Source organism: Fusarium verticillioides, chromosome 2, assembly GCF_000149555.1.
Source record: "Fusarium verticillioides 7600 chromosome 2, whole genome shotgun sequence".
Lineage (NCBI taxonomy): Eukaryota > Fungi > Ascomycota > Sordariomycetes > Hypocreales > Nectriaceae > Fusarium > Fusarium verticillioides.
In genome coordinates this window covers 3,220,839-3,243,796 of record NC_031676.1, presented here as the reverse complement: position 1 = coordinate 3,243,796, position 22,958 = coordinate 3,220,839, and the positions used below count along the sequence as shown (strand labels likewise).

General features: G+C 49.3%; 7 protein-coding genes across 10 annotated transcripts; 2 read left to right on the top strand and 5 right to left on the bottom strand.

Moving 5' to 3' along the window:
- The first annotated feature begins 82 nt into the window (after positions 1-82).
- On the top strand, positions 83-3,861 carry FVEG_03951 (hypothetical protein). 4 transcript variants are annotated; one of them, XM_018891627.1, is made up of 4 exons: positions 83-240; positions 336-931; positions 1,029-1,071; positions 1,119-3,690. In XM_018891627.1, the coding sequence occupies exon 4, from the start codon at positions 1,968-1,970 to the stop codon at positions 2,505-2,507; it is 540 nt and encodes a 179-aa protein (XP_018748178.1). In that variant the 5' UTR covers positions 83-240; positions 336-931; positions 1,029-1,071; positions 1,119-1,967; the 3' UTR covers positions 2,508-3,690. The 4 variants fall into 4 exon arrangements, with proteins under 4 accessions (XP_018748178.1, XP_018748176.1, XP_018748177.1 ...); XM_018891625.1 differs by having other exon boundaries at positions 1,029-3,746; XM_018891626.1 differs by having other exon boundaries at positions 83-931.
- FVEG_03952 (NEK protein kinase) lies at positions 3,678-6,880 on the bottom strand. Its single transcript, XM_018891628.1, has 3 exons — positions 6,553-6,880; positions 6,001-6,468; positions 3,678-5,942 (listed from the first exon to the last, which is right to left on the bottom strand). The coding sequence occupies exons 1-3, from the start codon at positions 6,590-6,592 to the stop codon at positions 4,291-4,293; spliced, it is 2,160 nt and encodes a 719-aa protein (XP_018748179.1). The 5' UTR covers positions 6,593-6,880; the 3' UTR covers positions 3,678-4,290.
- Positions 6,881-7,318: 438 nt separating this feature from the next.
- On the top strand, positions 7,319-10,084 carry FVEG_03953 (hypothetical protein). The gene is made up of 3 exons (XM_018891629.1): positions 7,319-7,672; positions 7,724-8,044; positions 8,092-10,084. The coding sequence occupies exons 1-3, from the start codon at positions 7,550-7,552 to the stop codon at positions 9,877-9,879; spliced, it is 2,232 nt and encodes a 743-aa protein (XP_018748180.1). The 5' UTR covers positions 7,319-7,549; the 3' UTR covers positions 9,880-10,084.
- FVEG_03954 (transcription initiation factor TFIID subunit 2) lies at positions 10,068-15,691 on the bottom strand. Its single transcript, XM_018891630.1, has 2 exons — positions 11,539-15,691; positions 10,068-11,486 (listed from the first exon to the last, which is right to left on the bottom strand). Exons 1-2 carry the CDS (start codon positions 15,172-15,174, stop codon positions 10,623-10,625), a joined length of 4,500 nt encoding a protein of 1,499 aa, XP_018748181.1. The 5' UTR covers positions 15,175-15,691; the 3' UTR covers positions 10,068-10,622.
- Positions 15,692-15,799: 108 nt separating this feature from the next.
- Positions 15,800-17,890, bottom strand: FVEG_03955 (hypothetical protein). Its single transcript, XM_018891631.1, has 2 exons — positions 17,151-17,890; positions 15,800-17,076 (listed from the first exon to the last, which is right to left on the bottom strand). The coding sequence occupies exons 1-2, from the start codon at positions 17,698-17,700 to the stop codon at positions 16,106-16,108; spliced, it is 1,521 nt and encodes a 506-aa protein (XP_018748182.1). The 5' UTR covers positions 17,701-17,890; the 3' UTR covers positions 15,800-16,105.
- Positions 17,891-18,909: 1,019 nt separating this feature from the next.
- On the bottom strand, positions 18,910-20,835 carry FVEG_03956 (hypothetical protein; the record flags this gene model as incomplete). The annotated part of the gene is made up of 1 exon (XM_018891632.1): positions 18,910-20,835. One exon carries the CDS (start codon positions 20,833-20,835, stop codon positions 18,910-18,912), a length of 1,926 nt encoding a protein of 641 aa, XP_018748183.1.
- Positions 20,836-20,975: 140 nt separating this feature from the next.
- Positions 20,976-22,566, bottom strand: FVEG_03957 (hypothetical protein; the record flags this gene model as incomplete). Its single annotated transcript, XM_018891633.1, has 5 exons — positions 20,976-21,034; positions 21,197-21,217; positions 21,266-21,327; positions 21,877-22,055; positions 22,126-22,566. 5 exons carry the CDS (start codon positions 22,564-22,566, stop codon positions 20,976-20,978), a joined length of 762 nt encoding a protein of 253 aa, XP_018748184.1.
- Between the last annotated feature and the right edge of the window lie 392 nt (positions 22,567-22,958).

Genomic DNA, 22,958 nt, shown 5'->3' with positions numbered 1-22,958 from the left:
GCCCGTGGACGTGTATTGTATCATGATCCATCTCCTGATCTGTGTGAAGTTGTCGTCTTCCATGTTTATAGTCGACCCCAATAAAAGAAAGAAGCCACCCTTTTCTTTTTTGTCTTTAACTCTTGTTTCCTCCTTTTCCTGTCTCTTCTTTTCTTTTCTTTTTTCCCTTTTCTCCCCCTTTGATTCATATTCTCCTCCTCTAGTACGACGCCATCAATAACCATCGAGATCTCTCTCACCGTGGGTTCTTGGTTTCTTTCTCACCGACCTTTATGCCCCCCAGCATCATGGCCGCCGAGTTGGTCCTGGTTCACGCCTAAATGATACCCTGTCAGGTCTGAATACAGCAAACGCCAGTGGCCCTCCCGTTCAAATCACTGTTGGTACCAGGAATTAATTTGCTGGTTTGTCTTGTGTGTCTTTCTTATCTGTCGTTCGCCGTTGGATTAGAAGAGACGAGGCAGAAGAAGCAAAAAAAAAAAAAGCCGACTCTTGGACCTCTTGAGATCGTCGTTTAATGACAGGGAGCTCCAATTAGCGCGCGCTATCTCTGGCTGGCTGTAAGAGCTCCCAGCTCCATCAGTGACCGCTCTGTCGGTACCTGCCTTGCCTTGTCTTGCCATACCTTACCTCACTTTGTCTCTATCAGCGCAATCAATCAATCAATCAATCAATCAATCGGGCATCAACTTTAATATTACTATATAAAGTGATAAAGTATTACCTGCCCGCCCTTGCCTTGACCGCGACTGGATTAATTGATTGATTGCTATTGCAATTGCACGTGCAACTGTAACCAAACTGTGCAACCGCAGCTGCAACCGCAACCACCTCTCAATTATCCTCCTTCCCCATCTCATCCACTCACTCCATTCCCCTCCCCCCATCTTATCTCATCCATCCATATCACGCTACAACTTTGGTAGTGGAGGTTAGTTCTTCTCTTATTCAACACCATCACCTAATTGATTAATTACCCTTCATTACATACAGCCGAGGATAGAGGCTAATGATGGTCCTTGGTTCAGTCTGACTACTATACATATTTCAACGATATCAAACTTTGCCACTGTACGCTCTACCGTATCTCAGCTCACACATCCTCACACCAAAGAAAGTATCATTCTTTTGGGTCGCAATCATCAAGCAAACCCCCTCGTCAAATCATCCCTGCCTCTTTCACCGAAACGGGCCTTCCATCCTCCATACCTTACTCGACCGACCGACCTTACCTACGAAACGATACGTACCGGTACTTTGTTGCTTCGAGTCTATCTCCCCCACCCTCCACCTCAAGCCCAAATCCGTCTTCTTAGGTTCCTCCACCGATTCTCCAATCACACCTCTTCCGTCTATTCCCCAAAAGAGACCCAACTCCCTCGATCGCTCTCTCTTACTTCTCCTCGTTTCTCTCCGGGCGCTCTGAGGTCTGGGAGCCTCCAGACGAACTACCTGATACCCCGAAACCACTGAAAACCGACTCAACACCACCGATGATGCTCATGATCGTATTGGCCGCGATATCATGATGCTCTGCGCAGCACACCCCACGCCCATTCTAGCATCGTCGCATCCGCTATCATCCTCACCCTTACCGTCGCTGCGATCCTCCTCGCATATCTCTCTATCATTGTCGATCCTGTGCGCCGTGGTATCTTGCCCATTGGTGTCATTACCAACGCTGTGTTCTTCACTCAATCGTGTTAACAGGCCATCGGCCCTTCGGTCTCTTCCCTTCCAACATAGCCCATGTCACGAGTTGCCGAAGCGGTCTTATACTCAAACCGAATCTCTTCTCGCCCACCTGCTCGGCTCATACTGCATCCTCAACCCATTTGCTTTTCTGCGACGATCCAAAAAACCGAAACCTTTACTTGACCCCCCAAGTCTCAACCGCAGCCGCATACTTTGCGACTCACCTGGTCTCCCCACGCCATAGCTAGCAGCCCCTCCAGCTGCTGCCCGTCATGTCCTCACAGGCTGTACCGGACACCCAGCTAGGGCTCACCAACGAGGAGATCCAGCTGCTTCGCCAAGGGCAGGCGGCACTGGGAGGGGGGTCCAGCAGCTCGCGCGCCGCTAGTCGCGCCAGTAGCCAAGGCCTTTTACTCCTCGACAGCTCCTCGCTTTCTGCTTTGGGCCGTTACTTTGATCATCTTATGGCTAGTATCGAACAACGGATTAATTACCTGAGTCATGAAGCGCAGCGATTTACCCAGCTGCAATATGACGAAGCTGATGGAATCATCGGCGGCGCCGACGCAGAAATTGCTCGGTATACCGAGATTCTTCAGCAGCTGGATGAGCTCGAGGTAGATTTCGACCGTATCGCCCACATTAAGGAGATTGTCAAGGGATATCGGTCAAGGGTTGAAACCCTGGAGCGGGATCTTGAGAGTAGTGGTAGCTCGAGCCGACACCGACACTCTTCGTCGCACCATTCTTCTTCTCATCGCAGCCATGGTCACTCTCATCGTCACAGCAGTTCTCATCGTTCACGTCACTAAACAGATCGCCTACCAGATGGCGTGAAGGTTTGGCCGGAGGTTATTCACTCACAAAATGTTGTTACAGTAAAACAAAAGTCTAAAAAAGAAGAAAAGATTCGAAAAAGAAAGTAGGGGAGAGTTCGAAAAAGAGACAAAGTCCTGCGCGGGTTACACAGGACCGCCGTGCTCCTCGCATCGCGAAATGCATTTTGCTCTCAGGCTCGGTCTATAGCCATGACGAATCAAAGGTCAGGAAGGGAACCTGGGACGTGGGAATTTTGGAAGATTGATGGGCCTCACGGCTACAGCACGCTGCGCTACGTCTACGCAAGATGGAATTGGCCTCACGGCCTGGCCTATTTTTTAATGTTTTTCTTGCTATTACTGTCTTCTATCTGCTTTTTCTTGGGTTCAATTTGGTGCTATTTTGGCGTTGAATAGCGCCTATTGTTGGATATATGTTTGTGTCTCGGGCATTTGTGCCAGATGCTTGGACTCCTTACCTTACTCAGACAAATTTGGTATTGAAGCATGTGCTTGGAGAAAAATACCCTTTGTTAATTGTTGTATTGTCATAACAAACGTTTACTACGACATGTACCTTTGTTTCTTGCAATCTTTGGAAGCTTGTTTTCTTATGATATGATGCTAATGTCAAAAGGCATGGATGTCCCTGCTATTGGGGATACTCATCACGAGAGCTCTCACCGCACCGTGCTTTTTAATGGACCACTTCGAGTCGTGCTTTTGCATTGTCGAACGCCTCACCTGCGCGACTGGCTCTGGGGTGCAGCTCTGGGGATGCATATGCAAGGCGGGTGGAAGCATCGTTTATGGGGGAGACGCAGTGATGCCCAACACTAAAGGGTTGTAGTATAGTTGCTGACGTGTGTGAGGTTTAAGGCTGAATTCAAGAGGTGGATTAAAAAATGATTTATGACCTGGAGAAAGTATATATCAACAGTTTGGTTCTTTCATTGGCGTTAGAAAATGAGGCGAGAAGGGGAGACGACGCTGCAAGTTGGGTTCATGATGGAGAAGAGTTAGTGTAAGTTGGGTACACATCCATATGATGATATGGATTGTCCAATGACGTTGTATGTCTCTAATAGACAAGGGTTATCTGCAAAATGCTGCACTTTAACGGCTCCTCATTTCATTGGATGCTCACCGAGTTCTAAAGTGCGGATGCGTTCCTAGGAGAAGGCCTTGGAGATCTGGGGGCCAAACAATGCTATTGACCCGATTTAGAGAGGCTTGAGAGGTTGAGTAAGTATGTAGAAGAGTGTCATTATCTTTTTTACAACGTCTAAGAATAAACATACGCAAGAACAGCCTAATCCAACTCAACCGAATTCGATCCAATCCCACCATTCCTCGCAAGTAGTTTAGACGTTCAACTCATAACAACAATCAATGCTAAAATCCTTGCCCATTAAAAGTAACAAGTACACCAACAGAGCATTTAAAATGTGATAACCCATTCCATTCCATGCATGCCATGATCCTGGTGCTCGCGCCAAAAACGCCCATAAGTGTTTCCATGTATCATTTCCAAACCCTCACGTGTGAGGGGGATATCCATCGGGAAAGCCTCTCGTTTCCCTCTCAGCTTGCGGTAAGACAAATGAAAGGGGGAATCAAAACGAGAGACAAAGAGGTGTGTTAGGGTAGCGTAGACCCTCCAAAGCAATATCATGATGCTCGCCTCTAATGCATAAAAAAACAACAAAACCACAACCGCACATATATCAACTTTCTTCATCATTACTTCTTTTCATGCGACTAGCACGGAGGCGGCCTACACCCGGGCGATCCGTCGCTGTCGGACCAGGAAAGGACTAGGCATTTCGTCTCGTTCCGGATCCCAGACAGCGACGGGCTCGTCACCACTTGACTTGCGCTCCATTCCGATGCGGTCTCGGAATGCCCTCTTGGGGCTGACGTTCTCCCCTGTGCTGGGCATCACGATGGCGCTCATGGGACGACCGCCTGCGCGAGCCTGCTGAAGCTCGACGAGGGTTCGGCCTCGAATGTTATTCTTAGCAGCAACCTTGCCCAAAACATCATCGGTGCTGCTGCTGTTCTTCTTGTTATTGAGTGATGAGGCGCGCGTCAAGCCCTGGCTGTTGGCCTCGGACTGGAGGTTTGCTGCTGAGGGAATCTTGCTGAGACGGCGAGTGGGCGACCTCGGAGCCTCAGGTGGAGGCATCTGCTTAGACACGAAGCCCGAGGTTGATGGTTGGGTCTTGAGGCGGTTCATGGGGCACGACTTCTGAGAAGTGAGGACAGGTCGTGTCTTGGAGGTGAAGGGATTCTTCGAAGATTTGATGTTTCGTGTCGGCGATGGGACAACATCTTCATCTTCAGAATCAGACAAGGTATCGCGAGGATGATCCCATCGGGAATCGGCAGAGTTTCGATTGGCGTTGGCGGTAAAGATGTTTGCGTTGGCAGTGGTAGGAGCCTTGGTGTTGCCATTGCGACGAGGAGAAAGAGATAGCGACGCGATAGCGATGGGGCTGGGTGAGTTCATCTCGATATCCATTGGTGTACCAGCGGGGTTACCGACGAACATGGTCTGCGCACGGCTGAAAGGCGTGCGAGCTGTCTTCTTAGTCTCTCGAGGCGCCTCGGGGCTATCGATGGAGTACTCAGTGAGATCTGTTGTCGAGGGGAACTCAACCTCGCTGCCACCAATGGAAGAGTGGGGATAGTCAGACTTGTAATCCGACTTGCCCATCGATGAGGCATACTCATCCTCTCGACTCTCAGGTCTTGAGCCGGAAAATGTTACTGCTTTCTTTTGCAGTTCAGCTTCGACGCGTGCCTGAACCTCGGCTTCGAAGCGACTTTGGAGCTGCTCGATCTCTGCGTTGGCAAGACGGTCAATCTCGAGACGCGCTTTAACCTCCCACTCTCTCCGTAGCGAAGAGTCCAGCTCGTCTCGGATAACGTCCTTCTCTCTCTCCATATTGGCAAGTCTCTCATTGAGGTCCCTTTCCTTCTTACGTAAAGCATCCTCTCTGAGGCGGAGAGATTTGTTCAGGTCGACAACCTCCTTCTCCTTCCTCATAAGCTTGACGACTGGCAGGTTCAGGAGCTCAGAAGTATCAGGTCTTCGATCAGGGTTCACACGGAGGCAGTCCTTGATAACCTGATAAAGCTCGGGAGAATAAACGTCGGGTAAGGCAGGGAACTTGCCCTCCTTAATCTTCTGCACAAGCTGGAAATGTGTCTTTGCGTTGAAGGGTGGCTCGCGAGCGCAGAGCTCGTAGATGATGCAGCCCAAAGACCAGATATCTGACTTTAGTGTGTACTTCTCTGCGGCACAGATCTCGGGAGACATGTAGAAGGGGGTACCGACATAGGTAGAGGCGAAGTCGTGGGACTTGATCATCTTGGATAGACCGAAGTCTCCAAGCTTGACAGAGTTGTCCTCGCCAAGGAAGACTAAAACACTGTTAGTTTCGAATATCGTAAACAAAGGGATCCACTATCGAGGTCTCACCATTCTCAGGTTTCAAATCTCGGTGTAGAATAGTCATTGTTCCAGCAGGAACCTTGGGTCCGCCAGCAGCGCTTCCCTGTGTCAAACCCAGCACGTTGGCGCCAACCTCTGGAGGATCAACACCGTAGTGACATCGGTAAAGCGCCATGACGAGCTGACTGAAGATACTCCAGACGAAGCTTTCCTGAGCTCGCTGGCCCTTTAGCGCGAGGTCCTTGATAACGCGGCCGAGATCGCCATTCCCGCAGTACTCCATGTAAAGATGCAAGTCCTGGCTAACTTTGAGGTGTTCACGATGGTAATAGGCGACAATGTTTGGGTGGCGCAGATGCGATAGGATCTGGAACTCGGCGTGAAGTTGTTCGCGCTCCTTCTGGGACATGCGTAGATATGAGATTTCTTTGCGGCACATGATGAAGCCGTCTGTCCTGCGACGGACCTTGCGGATAATACCAAAGGAGCCATGGCCTAGAAGAAGACGGTGAGTTAGAGTTGCCACTCAATTGATAGCACGGCGCATCGAGACGAGTGCTGTGAACTCGATAGACTCACCAATCTTCTCCAGCGTTTCGTACTTGTCCTCGGAAGACATGATGAAGTTATTCACGGTGAACAAGCAAACTCAACCCATGCAAACAAGTAAAATCTCGCTAGGCCGTGAAAGTGTGAATGCAGATCAGATGCAATGCGATGAAGGACGCAGAAACAAGAACGAACAGACAGACAAACACAACCTGCTTTGGTTAGTAGTAGTAAGCTTGATGTTTTAAGAGATGGATGAGAGGAGAGAGAGGAAGAGGAGGAAAAAGGAAGAAAGCAAGGTCCAGCTTGAAGTAGCTAAGTGAATGGATCTATTTTGCGTTGTTCGTGCAACTTGTAGCTTAGACCCAAATAATCCCGGCCACTCGTCCCACGGCCTCGGTTCTGATTGGAAGTAAACACTCCATCGTTGCTACCATGGCAACCAAGGTCAAAGCTACCGATAACCGGGAATAGCCCGTGAAGCTCTTATCGATAAGAGGTGACGTCGTTCTCTTTCTGGTCTAGGCACCTAGTCCAACGATAGAAGTCTGTCGAACAAAACAGCCAAGAATAGATCAGATCAGTTAATTAACCATATGCAAGATAAAGTGATCATAATGCAGTGGCTGTATTGCTATTTTAGCAACTCTACATAGTTTAATAACTAAATCTAACCATATTACTGTGGCTCCAATATTATGCACTTAGGCAATGCTTAAACGCGCCTAATTGAATACAATTTACTGGCACGTGAGCGCGCGATGCGTTTCAACGCGTGGCTTTCATCAGGGCGACTTGCATCCAGAGAATATCAAGACCGCGGGCGGTAACCAAAATTCGGCCGAACTGAGGGCGCGTCTCACTATGCGATGAGTTTATCAAATTTTCAAAGGGCTTAAGCTGATTCACGCTGCCAAAATTGACATCTGGCAGAGGCGTTGGCGCACTTGTACACCAGCCTCACACACAATCTTCAACGAACAGCGCCTTATCCCTTTCATAATCCAGAGAAAGCCTACTCATCACAATGCCGCCGGCAATCACATACAATGGAATCGAAAGTGCCGAGGGCGGTACCATCTTCAAGGACCTCAAGTTTTGGCTGTCACATCGAGTACCGAGCAGAAAATATTGGACAGAACTTATCACGGTATGTTGATCCTACAGACTAATTCATGCGCTGTCGCTGATTTGAAGATAGCAAAACGGCGGCAAGGTCGTGATGCTGGAAAAACATGCTGATATGCTTATTGCGGACCATCTCATAAAACGAGATGCCCCCCCTGGCTCTTATTCATGGAAGTTTATTAAGGACTCGGTGGAAAACGGGTATATCCAAATCAAGGATAAATACCTCATAGGACGCCATCCAGACGAGCCAAGGCCGGTGGGCAGCAATCAAGCCAAAAAGTCAACGCGAACACCATTTACTGCTGAGGACGACGCGAAACTTACTAGGTGGGCACTAAACCATCCAACCCAACACAAAGGAAATCAGATATGGTACGAATATGAAAAAATTGTAAGTTTTCACAAACCAAGCCATGCAAATTAAGCTCACATGCGTAGAATCCTCGACACACTGCACAATCTTGGCGTGATCACTGGATCAAAAAACTGCAGCCCCTGGATAGGAAAAAGTTGGAGAGTATGGCAGCCTCTGCGCCTCCAGAAGCCGGCCCTGTTGTGAGCACCACAGAAAAGACTACGGCAGACCACACTACGAGTGCTAGAATCCCACAGAAGGCTGCTGTTCAAAGGGCCCCTGAACAACGCATGAACAGCCAAGTAGACACCGGCCCCATTCGCAGAGCACCACAACCTCAACCTCCGACAGTGCCATCGCAAGGCCCGAGAGAAGCCAACAAACCTCGGAAATCAATAGAAGACCGCCAAGAACAAGAACAAGAACAAGAAGAGGAAGAGAAAGAGGAAGAGGAAGAGGAAGAGGAAGAAGAAGCTCTCGCTCTTCTGAGGTACAACTGGTACCAAGATCTTGATGAGTATATCAAAGTTACCGAGAAAGACATCAAGAGAAGTCTCAACATCAATGGAAAGAAGATCGAGTTGTTTGATCTTATGCTAGCTACCCGAGATGCGCCAGTATCACAGGACAGTCAAGTAACCGACTGGTACAGAGTCGCAGAAAACCTTGGCTTCGTTGAACCAGATCAGCACACCGTCAATGAGTTGCATCTCTGCTATGAAGAGAACCTCGTGGACTTCCTCGACACAATGGAGAGCTTCGAAGTCAACAGTGAGGAACAGAACCCCGAGTCACAGGATCAAGCTCCTGACATAGACCCTGGTCAGGACATCGACTTCGAGGACGGTCAACAGCGTGGTTTACTGCAAATCCAAGTACCGTCCTCACCCCCAGTCGCCGCGTCAGGTTTGAAACGAACCGCTGGTGAGCCTCCCTTCGCCTCACCGGAGCGCTTTAAGAAAAGACGCTACAGTAAGGACATAGAGATACCATCTACACCGGACGCCGAAGAAGCCCCCAAACTACAGCGTGCCCAAGAAACATCTCCTGGTGCACTAAGAACCTCTCAGTGGCTAGGTTATATTGGTGAAAGCGAAGCTTCGCAACACCTTCCACCCCTTCCCCCGATGCAAGATGAATCACAAGACCTCGGCACGCGGCCAGCATTCAGGCAGGATACCCGTCACCAATCTATGGATGTTTCACTGCCAAATGATGCGGCTTTGGATACTACACCAATACCGTTGCGTCTGAATAAACATCGCCAGCAGAAATCCTCTCGTGAGAGACAGCGAGAATCACATGTCCAGCCCACGAGGCGACGTCATGACAGCAGCTTTACAGAACAAATCGCTCCCAGACGAGCTGTTTCCTCTGTGAAACCGAACCCACAACCAAGCAGCCAAACAGCTCGACGGTCTCTTCCGGCCTCTTTCACCTCTTCCCGAGCTATTCCCGATACAAGCCAGCCTCAGAGTTCAGAGAAATCTAACTCTCGAGAAATTCAGAACTGGATCAATCGCTATGAAGCAATGGGCTACCCCCGCCAATTTGTCGTGGAAGCCCTCAAACGTACCACCCTTACACCTGGAAAATTGGCCCTTCTAGTCATGAAGCATCTCAGTGAAGGACGCGATGTGCCTTCTCGCCATGAGGGTATCTGGACAGACCGTGACGATGCGGACTTGGACTTTGCTTCGAGCGTAGACTTCAGCCGTCCTCCCGCTGACGACAGCGAAGACCGTCAACAGCAGCGCGCTCAGGAAGCTCACAACCGGCTTGTTAATAAACATGGCTATCAGAGGTTTAACATGAGAAAGGCTTTTCTCGAGGCCCAAGCAAAAGAAGGTGGCAGCCAGCTTGAAGGATAGAATATCTTCCAGTGGTTTGACGCCCTTGATATGGTTAAATAAGTCGAGAGTTGGGCAGGTGTTTGTTTACTCATAGTGCGAGGGGCGCGGCGTACCTCTTGGTTAAGACGAAATGACATTCTGCATCACTTAATACCCAATTTGAATCTGAAGCCAAGATAGCACCACTAAGTTCTATTCACCAATACCTTGGGTGATATTCGACATCCATGAAGTGGCCATAACATCACGGGGACGACTAGCATTGACCGGATATATTGATAAATGCCCCCAAAACTGCCTATATACTCATTACGTCTCGTTGCGTCCCTCTCATTCATCAAGGCTTTCGCGTACAATGTTGCGCTCCCAACGCCAGAAAATGCAGTTTTTCAGCGACCTTGCCCCTATACCAAATGCGTGAAACACCGCAAACAGTTTCCGTAAATTCCTACGACTTCTCATTCGAACGTAGTGATCAAAATTATTTTCCTCATTCCCAGCGTGTCGCATCTTGCGTTCAATTCACATCGCATTCTTATGCTCCTATTTACATTGAGGTTGTTTAATGGTTCCTCTTCACTTAGTAGCCACACTTCCTTGCCAGGCCCCCAAAGGGACGAGTAAGAGGCCAAAACGATAGCAAGTTTGGTGGCAGCGTGTTATTTGCCAGTAGGCGGGCTGCAAACTGATCCGGACTTGTTGCAATCGGCGGGCTGCTTTAGGATCAGCTAGCAAGACGATGTCTCCTTCGGCTTCGGATCTTAAGGGGCTGGTGGTGGTGGTGGCTTTCGAATGATCTTGATTTTGGGCCGCTGAGTAGGCGCTGCTGAAGGAGGGGGTGTGCTCATAGCAGGACTCGCAGACTTGGGCTTCGGTGTAGAGTTCGAATGGGTATTTAGCGAGACCTTTCTCTCTGGCGCAGGATGCGGCGATGATGCCGGGCCTCCAGGCAAAGGCCTTCGCGCCGCGTCTCCAGGAAGGGGCTTTCTGGCGGGCTTGGCCGTGATGGAATCTGATCTTGAGTTCAGAGAAGGGGCAGGGCCATCTCTTGGCGCCCCTGAAGGGAGAGATACCCGGCCATTCCCGTTTGGCTTCTTTTCTTTTCTCAGTAAAGGAGCGAGGCGGTTTGGAGCAACCCTCAAGGTGATGATCTTGCTCTTCTTCTTCTTGGGGATACCCGAATCGAATGGCTTATCAACCTTTGCGCGTTTGGGTGCCGGAGTAGGCTGTTCATCCTTCTCGGGCCGAGGGCGCTTGCTACTGGAAGCAGATGAGGGTTCAGGGGGCCAAGATGGTTTGGATCCTGATGAAGAGGTAGCACTTGCTTGCCGAGATAGACCTGGTGATGCAACAATGGTGTCTCTTTCTTGCTTTGGTAGAGTGGGCTTTGGGCTTTGAACAACGGGAGAAGCACTGGCGCTGGGTCGTTGAGGTGGAGGGACACTCGGGCGTTGGGCAGAAGCCGTCTTGTGGGTGTTGATCTTGATAGAAGATGTTTTCTGCAAAGGCGCAGGTCGCTTCTGCTCAATGATGGGGGCAGGCGGAGCGGGAGGCGGAGGCGGAGGTGCTTGATCGATTGGCTCCCGGGGTGTCGTCCTGTAATGAGCTTTGAATTTCACCATCAACTGTCCAAGTTAGCACCAGCAAAGACTTGCTCGTAAATAATATAGCACTTACTCGATTAGAGAGCTGCTGCACAGGCCTCTCAACCTTCCAAGCCTTTGGTAAGGGGAGCGTAATGACCCAATCGCCAGCCTCCTCAAACATCATCGCCGCCAAATCTAGCATGCTTTCCATCTCACCACGACCGAGACTCGGATGATCCAGCGCCTTACGCATCGCAGTGCTGTAGTGTCGTTCGTCGCCTCCGTAGGTTTCATCCATTTCTCTTCGTAAAGCCTTGAGTGCTGCATCCAGATTCTCTTTTCTGGCAAACATTTCTTTTCTCGCCTCAATCTCCTGGGCACTATCTTGCACAAGTAGAAGGTCTCCTTCATCTTCCGGCCGAGGGTCATTCTTAACAACCTTGGCATGCTCTCCGAAAGCAATGGCTGCGAGCCCAGAGGCAGACGCCTCGATGAGTTTGTTCCGCACGTACGGTGACCGGTCGGTGATGAGTGAGTATGTCAATAATGAGAACACTGTCGGATCCAACATAGCCCCCAGGTCAATCAGAGCCTCGAAGGCCTTGATCCGAATCAGATCTCTCGTTCCGTCCAACAGATACTGCCCGAAATCAATGTACCTCTTCGGGATCACTTCCGCCTTCATCAATCGTTGTTTGGCACTAAGACCGGCAATAGTCCAAACGTTCTGGTATGAATGGGTCCACTCATCTCGCCGCAAAACTCTCTCGATTTGCTCTATGGCCCTTTCGAGGAACTGCTTCTCATCCTCATTAGGAATTTTGTTCTGCATCGCAAACCATTCATCCTGTTTGGAAGGGATGAGAGACGTAGCAAGAGCCTCCACAAGAGTAGCGATGTAGAAGTGGTCAGAATACGGGTTGTCCTCATTGTTATTGAAGAGAAGTTGGTCCAAAATGAACTGGCGAGCTTCAAGGGGGCATTTGTAAGTGTGGGCATCTCTCACTTGAGCGATGGCTTTGATAATAGCACACTGAACATTGTATTGCTTCTTGTCGGAAAAGTCATTCGGCTTTGGCTGGTTCGTACCTTTGTGACAGAACATCTCGCTGAAAGCCTTCATCAGTTGTCGAAGGCCAAGCATTGATAGATCCTTGATGTTGGCCTGCCGTGGCAGAGCTTCAGCAGCCATAGTTCGAATACCATGAAAGTAGCGGCGGTCCACAAGCGTTCTGGTAAGAAACCCTGATGCGATGGGGTGCAAAGGGCCATGGGTCAGGTAAAGCATAGCATCCTGCTGAGCAACGACATCTCTATCTTGCTGCAGTTGTGACACGTACATGTACGGCTCAAGAGTCCGCTTCATATCGCAAGACCACTCGAAGTCGGCATCTACACGTATCCATTCGTAGGACTCCTGGTCCATCTTTCGTTCAGTTTCGGGATCCCAATCAATCAACTCCCATTGCGCTTGCTCGTCTGGCGTCTGTAGAACATCGCCTAAGCAGTAGAGGAGCGCATCATCCATATTCTCCGCATCCATACTGGCACCAACGTTTTGCTTTTCCTTCATGCGGCGCGTGCGCTTGAGCCGCTTATACTTGGTATTGTATGGAATCTCGAATTTGGTAGACCTTGTGGCATCTTCGCGGATTTCCAGAATATGCTCGTAAGGTGTTCCATCCGCTTCATGGATTCGTACCGTCATCGGTCCAGTGAACAGAGGCTGTACTTCGCCTGGCTTAACACCAGAGCGGCGCTCCTTGACAACACGTAGGAAATCATTCTTGTCTAGCGGTGGCTTCTTGGCTGTCTGGAATTGAATCTGGTTTAGTGTAAGCTCAACACAGAGCCTCTTCTTGTTGAATTTCGCCTTGACATCAAATCGCGGGCATCCTGAACCGTAGACCCACTGGCTCCAGAAACTCTCAAGCCGATACTTTGCCCCCTTCTCACAAGTTGTTCGGAATTTCTCTGTTTCAAGGATAGTAGCCCTGTCAGAAGATTCAATCTGAACCTTGGTCAACAGTTTAGAGAGAATACGTGTCAATCCGTGTCCTCCTGAAGCCTTAATGAGTCGTTTATCCAGGATGAAGAAAACCACGGGAGCTTTTAAAGTCATAAAGTCCATCTCGAACTCTCCCAAATGCAGGTAAGGGCCGAGATCGTAAAGTGAAGGCCGTTCGACGTCCATCTGAACAAGCTTGTCGGAGAGTGTCTTCATCCGAAATCTGTACTCATTGTTTCCGCAAATTTTCTTCATGAAGAGATCTGTCATGAAATGCGCGATGCCGACGATAAGCCATAGGTCATTTCTTGTGTTTGGTATCATGTTGATGCCTATCCACTGGTACGCCAATGTTTGAACCATCTTTCTTGTGACATCGATCTCGGTATCAATAATGTCATCTGGGAAAAGTAATCGATTGCTGACGAAAGCCATGGAGTAAAGTGCCACAGTGTCCTGAATCATATCATCAAGGAAGCAGAGCTTGAAATTGCCGAACGGATATCGAGCAAACGTGAATGTAAAGAAATCAGCTGCCATAGTGATCGCTGCTGCTGTATTCCTTACCCAGTCGGCACGGTGTGGTAGGCAGTATGCGTGAACCTTGAGCGCATTCATACCCAGTTTGACCTCGTCCTCTTCCGTTCTGAACTCGGATGAAAGATCAATATGCTCAAACGGGCCCACTGCAAAACCAAGCTTCTGTACGGACACCTTCTTCTCAGGCTCGAAGGTCATTATCTTTTTGTGATCATCATCTGGATCTACGGTCTCTTCCATAAGAAAACCTGAGCAGACAACTGACATCTCACGAAGTTTATCTTCCTCAGCAAGGTTATGAATTCGCCCCTGGCCATCAATCTGCATCTTGTCGGGGTTACTACCGTTCTGTTGTGTAGCCAGCGCTTGTTGCAGAGCATCGCCCAAGGTACGGGGGTACTTGATTGATATCCTCCAGTCGCAACGTGATCCGTGGTCATCAATACAAGGGAAAATGCACGAAGCAGTCCCAGGATGTATCGAGCTTCGTGTGTACATGTGTGTAAACCGGTTGTCCAGGGGATCGACGCCGACGAACTGTATCCCATCTCGGGGGTTTGTATGGGAAAATGGGATGGTGATTCTGTACTGCTTGTTGGATCGCTCGTTCGCATCAAGACCTATCATAGACTTCCTGATGATGAGCCTTGGGCGATCCGGCTCGGCCTTACCTCGTAGGTTCACCTTCAGCGATCGATAGACCGGTGTGCACCCCTCGAACTCTCTATTCTCGGCGGGGACATCGTTCTTGCGGCTGCGGAATATCGACTGTGCACGCTTGCGGCGAATATCATGGTGGTCGGCCCTCAAACTCCAACTCTTTGGGTGAGTGAGCTTGGCATATGGATCATTGTAGGTTACTGTTGTTCTCCTTCTATGACTCTCGACGATATCACCGTTTGACTCCTTAACATCAGCGATGAAAACGTTCTCGGTATCGATTTCGCAATCTGCAGCGTCCAACACTATGTCCTCGATCTTATCGTTGAATACGACAAGAAAAATGTCGGTGGTTCCATCAATGCGCTTATCGCGAAAATTCACCTCGAGATTGACCTCTTGCTTAATGACGAAGAACTCGAGCACTGATCCATCTTCTGTAGATGCCGTTTCGTCGTCTATGTCGAGTAGAGAGTGATTCACAGGCGCAGGCTCCTGCGGCATGGCGAGTGTAGTCATGTTGACTGGTGGTAGGCAGGGTAAAGGAAACGAAGGCCTGAGGGCCCCTGCAAGCTATTGTTCACAGACTCAGCATCGATAGAGGTTCCAGCCTGATGCGCAGCGCAAAGAGGCCTTCGGGGTCGCTAGGCGTATTTGTAATCCTATTATTCTTGTCGCGCAGTCTTGTGCTTCTTTCGAGGTGTCGGCGCAATTTGAATGGGGTAAGCGGAGTTGGTTCTGCGTGAAGTGAGGAGCGGAAGGGGTAACGTGGGTATTAGAAAAGTTTGACCGTGAATTAGTAAGAAAACGGCCTTATTGTAAAATACAAATACTGCAAAAGCGCAACTCGCGCAATTCCGGAAAATGGCCGTATATTGACTTCTCGTCGTGAACTTTACAAAAGAAGGAAGACAGCTCGCGGCGCGTCAGGAAGCTGGCGCACGGACCGCTCCATTTCATGACGGGAGGCTCAGTGCGCGGTACGTACCTTTCTGGGGCATTTCCATCACATCTCCAACTAAGGTATCATTCTGGCTAGGAACAAAGAACAAACAAAAGAATCAAGTTGATAAATCGAGCGATCCACCGCGCTCCCCCATTAAAACAAAGGCATGTTGGCATAGAGTATATCTCTAACATTCATCAGGCATTTATTACCGAACGTCTGTTTATGACCTCTCATCCTTAGTGAGTTGGTTGGACCTCGTTGAGCAACAGGTGTCACATGTCATTGGCTTCGCAGCCCAATTTGAACGACAGGCCAAAATTCTAATATAGCATCTCATGAAGGTTCTCGAGTTATACGCACAATCCCAATCAGACAACTGTGATACCATCGCCCATACCAGGGCGTCTCAGATCCCTCCCGAAACGCCAACCCATTTAGTACAACCGGCCTACCAATCCTCTTCGCCTGCAATGATATTACAAACAGCCAAACAAGAACTACTCACTGCTTGCTGCGTCTTCGTTCGCGGCGCTGCTGCCTCGCGCGAGCCTTGAGGGTATCTTCACCACGGTATTCCTCCGGCAAATCAAAGTCAACCTCGGGTATCTCAGGCATGGGTAGACCCCATGCCATAATCTTCCTCCCTGTGCGCCTGTGTCGATGCAGAGCGCTGTCACGCTCATATCTCTTGCTGAAGAACGATTTGAACTCCTTGGGTGGTTCTGGCGGCCTTGGAGCCGGTGGTGCTTTCACAGGACGCGGGATTTTTGCTACGGCTGGTTGAGGAGTCGATTTTCGGTTCTTTGAACCTTTGGCATTCTTGGATCTTGCCATGGCCTCCTCTTGCAGTTGCTTTGCTGGTGATTCTGAGTCGCTTGCATCACCATTCTCGCTATCATCGCCAGCTTCATCTTCTTCGACGCTTGATGAGGTTTCCTCTTCTTCCTTCTCAGCCCGGGCCTTGTCTTTCTCCATCTTCCGTCTCTTCTCTTCCAACACCCAGTTTCGAAACTTGTCAAGGATAGCCTGGCATCCTTTGATGAAATGGTTACGAGCAGGCTCAAACGTCTTCTTCTTCGTCTCTGTCACACCACTGACGCCCATGACTCTTAACCAGTCATGGCCTTGGAGTCCTTCGAGAAGTCGGATAATTTGGTCCCTTTCGTGCTGTGCTCTGCCTTTCTCGGTGTTACGTATTGATCTCTCCAGCCGCTCAGCACGACGATGTATTGGCTGAAATAGTCTATCTGGTAAAGGATCTTCAATGGTCTTGTTCTTCGACTGCGATTCTAGAAAACCTAGATCGACTTGCTGACAATCGAATACATTGTAGAAGAGGGCATCGCCGTATCCTCGTACAGGATATTCAATTGCGGGGTGGTGAGTTTGTGGGATCGCGCGTTGATTTTCTGAAACGGCGCGTCGTGGATCGGAATCAACGATTACGATGGGCGTGTCAACATTGAATAATTCTACATAGTGTCAGAAAATGATGTATCTTGTACGCCACGTTCAGGTGAACGATGGGGTTTTTTTTGTGACGTACGCTGCTCCTTGGGCTCATTCCCAATCACCTCATCATATTCAGGAAAATAGGCAGAAAGTTCGCTTTTGAACCTTGTAGCTTCCTGAGAGCGCAGCTTGCGGCCTTGCTCCTGGGTATTAGTATCGCTCGGCTGAGGCTGCAACCGATCGAGTTCATGTTTGATTCCATTGATAACTTTGCTCTGGTGTTTTGTCAGAGTGTGCTCCTGCTTCGGCTTCGATGTCGTGCTGTCGTTCGTAGCAGGAGGGGGTATTGGTGTCGCAGTCGCCACTGTAGGCGTCGCAGCAGGTTTGCGCGTGGGTGGTGCCGCTTTGTTGTTGTCGATATCGGCATCACGGAGTCCGTGAGTGCCCTTTGCGAAGATCTCGACTGTAAATCGCGTTCTTTTCGGTTTGATCGCATCGAAATCGCGATCGTTAGTGTCGAGTGCCCTCTTGTTGCGCCCTCCTCCTCCTCCCTGGGCATGTGCGAATACTCCTGCTGGGGGCGTCAGGTGGTGATGCGGGTGCGGAGCTTCAGCGCGCCGCGAGGAACGGGTGACGGAAGCCATTGGAAGACGACCAAATGCCTGGCATGGTTTCAAGGATGTATTTCTCTCAATCCGCCAGCTCAGTTTGAAGATGGCGTTGTCGATGTGGATGGGGTTTTTCGAACGCGGCTTCGGTGCAACTGGTCTATACTGCACATTTGCAGTCAGTGGAAGCTTGGCTCCGTCTCGCAGCTGAGCGCACCAAGCCAAGATTTTGAGCACCAGTGTTCTTGCAATTTCAGGGCAATGGCGCCACTGTACCCCCTATATTACACTGACAAATGCAAAGCTATAGGCGTTCACGCACTGGAGCCACCTGTGGCAAATGAGTAGGTTGGTCATGCGCACCTGGGGGGAAAAACCATCCCTCTGGCTTGGGATTCATTGATAGGCTGTCAATCAACCGAACGTCAGTGTCTTGTTCGATGCGATAAATGCCACTGGTTGCCTGTGAAGGTTTCCCAGCTAAGGTGATAGGAATATTGACTACCAGAGCAGTGGAGGCTCAGAGGAACTTTGGTTTGGAATGATAGCAGTGCGTCTCGGCCGCAAATATGTATCATGGCAGAAAAGTTTGTTAACTTCACAAAGCAAAGTATTAATAAGCTAAATTCTTCAACTGAAATACTTGTATTCCAACTGAATAGCTTCAAGTGATCGCTTAAGTTATGACTGAATTAACAATTTATGCTTTCGTGTCAGCAGCGAGATTGCTTGAATGCATCTTGGCTTTCGGGTATTGCACCTACTAGATGGTGTAATAGACAATAAGATAATATATATTAGAAAAAGGAGAAACCCCAGAACCTCTGTTCTTAATGATCAAGGATTCATGCAAAATCAAGGCACATACATACCTACTCTTTGGGCAGTTATCTTATCATTCTTATTGCCTACTCGGGATACACGTCCTGGTATACATGAACGGCGTTTCTGTGCTTCTCCATGCTCTTATACCTTTGCTTATTGGGTATTGTCGGTTAATCACCCGTGTCGAAGCTCTATTCAGGCCATAAGATATGTAGCAGGCCTAGGATTTTACACAGCTTGGATGAGCTTTTTACAGCAATATCATTTAGTAGCCTTCTAGGACTAGCCGCTACATAAAGAGAGTATTCATGATGTTGGGTATTCGTACTTGATGTCGTGAACCATAATTCGGGAATCGCTCTATACATAAAGGGTATAATATCGTAAAACCAAACACCTCGCCAAACACCAATTGCCTTACTATACGCGCATCTTCTCGACATCCTCCTTCTTCTCCCTCTTGGCCGCCTGTTTCTCCTCCTTTGTTGGTTTAATGCCAAGCTTCTTCAAGACCTTCTTTACTGGTCTTCCCTCTTGCTTCGCTGCCTCTTCTCGTTGTAAGACTTCCCTCTCCTTCGCGGCACTTTCACTCTTGTCCTTGGCTTCCTCTTCCCTACGCGCCGCCTCCTCTGGGGCTATTATCTTATCTTTCCTGTGTCCCACACGCTGAGCAAAGTCCTTGCCCTTACGCTTCGTCTTAATATATGTTTCTAGCCCTATCAACACCACATAGGACTTCGAGATCGAGACGTGGCTCATATCAACCTCTGACTGCCGCAAGCTCGCAACAAAAGCGCGAAAGTTTGCAGCGGGTGGGCGATAGTGTCCGCTCAATGGTGAGAGGGATGATAACCGACCATTCTTTATTTTGATCAAGCCTGCCGACGAGATACGTGAACCCTGGAGGAAAGACGAGTGTTGGAATGCCCCTGAATCTTTGATGCCCACATACATGCGAAAGCTTGTGTCTGCAACGAAGATCCATGTATTCTTCCGGACAGATTTGCGCATTAACTTGTTGAAGATTGTGGACGCCGAAATCTGTGACACTTTGTTCATACCCTGACTGTTGTCAAAGTCAGGGGTCGCATACTTGGCAGCCCGGTCTGCCTCTCGTCGTGACTCGAGGGAAGAATCGGAGCTGGAACTGCTAACGGTTTCGAGGGATCGTGCATCCTCGGGCTGGGCTGCGGCGTTGAAAGCTGGCGTGGAATCGTTCACAGGCACAACACCATGTATGCTGTCCTTGAACTGTTCTGTGGTATCAATGCGCTGGCCATTCTTTGCCCAACAGAGTCGGCCTTCACTATCAACTTCAACAAGGTAGTACTGGCGCTCTTCACGGGACAAGTATCGAACTTGTTCCCGCTCAAGTCGATCGCGTGGACAACCATCAACCTCAACGTTGCGGCCTTCACCATAGTCAAGCCAGTAGAAGAAGTTCTCGGCTGTATCTGTTCGCTTCCAAACTTCGTGGTAACGGCAAAGATTGCTTCCGTAACGGTGCTTCTGGTCGACCATCTCGAGGAAGTATCGAATTCCCATCATGCGCGCCTCATGTTTCCGCGCAGCAGTAGCTTTCTCACGTCGCGCTCGCGCAGCAGCTCGTTCTTCGGGGGAGGCATCTTCATCGGAAGACGATTCAGAAGATTCAGAATCTGACAAAAGATCATCATGACCTGCTCGTCGAGCAATGGCGCTTGCCTTCTTCCATTTCTCTCGTGCACTGGCCGACTTGTGTTTCGCAAAACCGTCCGCTTTTGACTTATCAAAAGCTTCGTTATCAGCTTCTGTTTTCGGTCGTGGCAATGTCGCATGTCGAAACTGAGCTTCTCGAATTGCAGTAACCCATCTTGTACTTGCGTCCAAACCAAACCCTTGCATCTCTCTTCTTGCGCGATACCCTCTGAACGTTTTCTGTATAGTGCGCGCAGCTTGCGCCTGCGCCTGGTCGTCCTGACTGACCGTCGACATACTGACGGCTCTAAGGCGCTGACGCTGGGTTTCGCGCGAGCAGCGCCTTCGCTCGCGATCTCTGCGCTTTGTTTCTTGTTCGCGTTGCTGTTGAACAATCGCAATTCGTTCGAATTGCTGTGGTGAAGGGGGTACCAGAGAACTCATGTAATCTCTTGTCTTAGTGGTAAAGTGTAAGTCGCCGTTAGTGGTAGAAGCAGAAGATGACGTAGAGCTGCCGGCTGAGAATTTGGAATCGGTACGGTGTTGTGCTGTTGGGCCCAACGGCGATTGTCGCGGGGTCCCCTCCAGTTCCATGCTGATATCGTTTGGGGTCTGCACTAAAACCGGTAACATCAAACAACGGCTTTCTAGAATATCGAGTTGCGTCATGGTCGTGGGGTTGAACTTGGTTAAGGATGTGGGGTTGGGAGGGAACCAAAATTGGTGATAATGGCGCTTAAATCCTTGGAAAGGGCTGTTAATCACATTGAGAAACAAGAAAGGCTGAACATTGATGAACTCATGACGCTTCAAATCTCTTTAGTTCGGAGCTGGATCTTGTGGCTCTTATAAACATGGTCCTTTACTACTGATGTAGTCAGGCCGATGCCCAGAAGCCAGCAGGTTGTTGTCATTCTTGTCACGGAAGAACGGCACTTGGCAATCCTGCAAAGGCCATTGGCATCCCCGTAAAATCTCAATAGATTGCTTTATTGAGACGCCGCGATGCTTGGTAAATGCCGTTACATACCGATATGATCTAGACTCGTGGCTGGCAAATCGTCAGAATAGCGGCACGAAAATCCGTCAAGGAACTCACTCATTGGCTGATGCGTAACAGCATATCCTCTAAGCCATACTGAACTCCACATGTATGTTAAGCTTCATTCAAAAGTTAGCAGCTCAACTGTTAGTATCGCGCGCCTGCTGCGCCCTGGCGCCTACCTATACTCAGCCCTTTGGATACGAGAGCTTAAACGCCCAGTGATGACATGCCGCTAGGCGGAGCCGACCACCTTGGCGAAGCAAATGGTTTTCGAGATATGCGTGATTGTTTCATACGACGATGCCGAACCTTGGTTTCATCTTGGCTCTCGAATCAAGCGCACGCTAAGAACAGACAAGCATGCAATACAGCTGTAGGGCCACAAGTGGTAGATCATCCAACTCATTATCATTAATACGGATCGTTGGCTGCTGCATATGTGCGTGAGACAGTGCCAAGCAATATATATCGGTTGTACAAAGAGGCCTCCCACGATCGAGACCCAAAAAGGCAAACATATCCAAAGAAGAGAAGATGCTAAGACGATAGGAACGCTATGCAAAGAGGAACTCTTTGAGGACTGGCGACCCAGAGAATTCTGGATTTAACAATATGCAACTGGTAGGGTCAGCATAATATTGAGCTGAAACTCTTGATATACGCACTTCAGAAAGTATTGTAGGCCTGCCCGCCTTTTCTCAAGAAATCTGGGTCGAAACTTGGAGATGACACTCTTGGGCGGAAGTGCCGGAACAGCTGCCTCGAATCCGGGGAAAGTCTGAACCAACCGATATCGAAAGTCGTCAAACTCCGAATACCGTTTACGAATATTCATGTAACTCCCCTATCGTTGGGTCAGTCAACAGCCGTCTTCAGATCAGCACACCACTGCTGAACCACCACCAATTACTCACATTGAGAGCCTCGACACGGATATTCCACACCACAAAGGCCCCGATATTTGTTGCACTGCCGTTGACAATGGTATAACTGACAATCTCAACACTCTTGGCCCAGCAGGCGCTGTTGCGGTCATCGAATTCGCTCGCTTCGTTGTCACGTAGGGTTATAGCACCAGCAGGAAGAACGGATTCGGTCGACATATTCGATATGGTTCGTTGATGGCCGGCGCGGGTGTTCAACCAGTATGGTGGCGATGTTATCGAACTCGGGGAGACGGTAAATGATGCAGTTTCGTGCCGCGCATGATTGCTATCGTTGGGATCATGATCGAAGGATGTGCGTGGTGTCTCAAACACTTCGGTAGCTGCGGTCTGTGTCTCAGAACTGCCTGGATGGGATGCGCCGGTGGCCAGATTGCCATCGCCAGGCGCTTGATCTATCGCAGTCGCCATTCAACCATGCGTTGAAACAAAATGTCGGGCTTGAATCGTTCAATTTGCTAATGAAGAGAATTTCGATGTGACAGCTTTAATAGTACGGAATTGTATGTGATCTAACGGTAAAATCGTGTCGCAAAGACTTTGTAGCAATGATTCAATCGATCCAGTTGGGTAATGTTGACGTTGATTAACGGTAGAAATCGTATCAGCGAGTTAGGATAACAGCCCATGAATTGCAGCCCTGCTTTTTAGTTGACAAAGAGCAAGGATTTGGGTTGCGGAGCGGTAGAGAAAGGGTCAATTATGTATAAGTCGTCAGGATGAGGTTGATGATGAAATCAAGGCGCGAGTAGAGGGCACGATCAACTAGGGACATAGTATAAGGTAGTGTGTGTCTGGGTAGT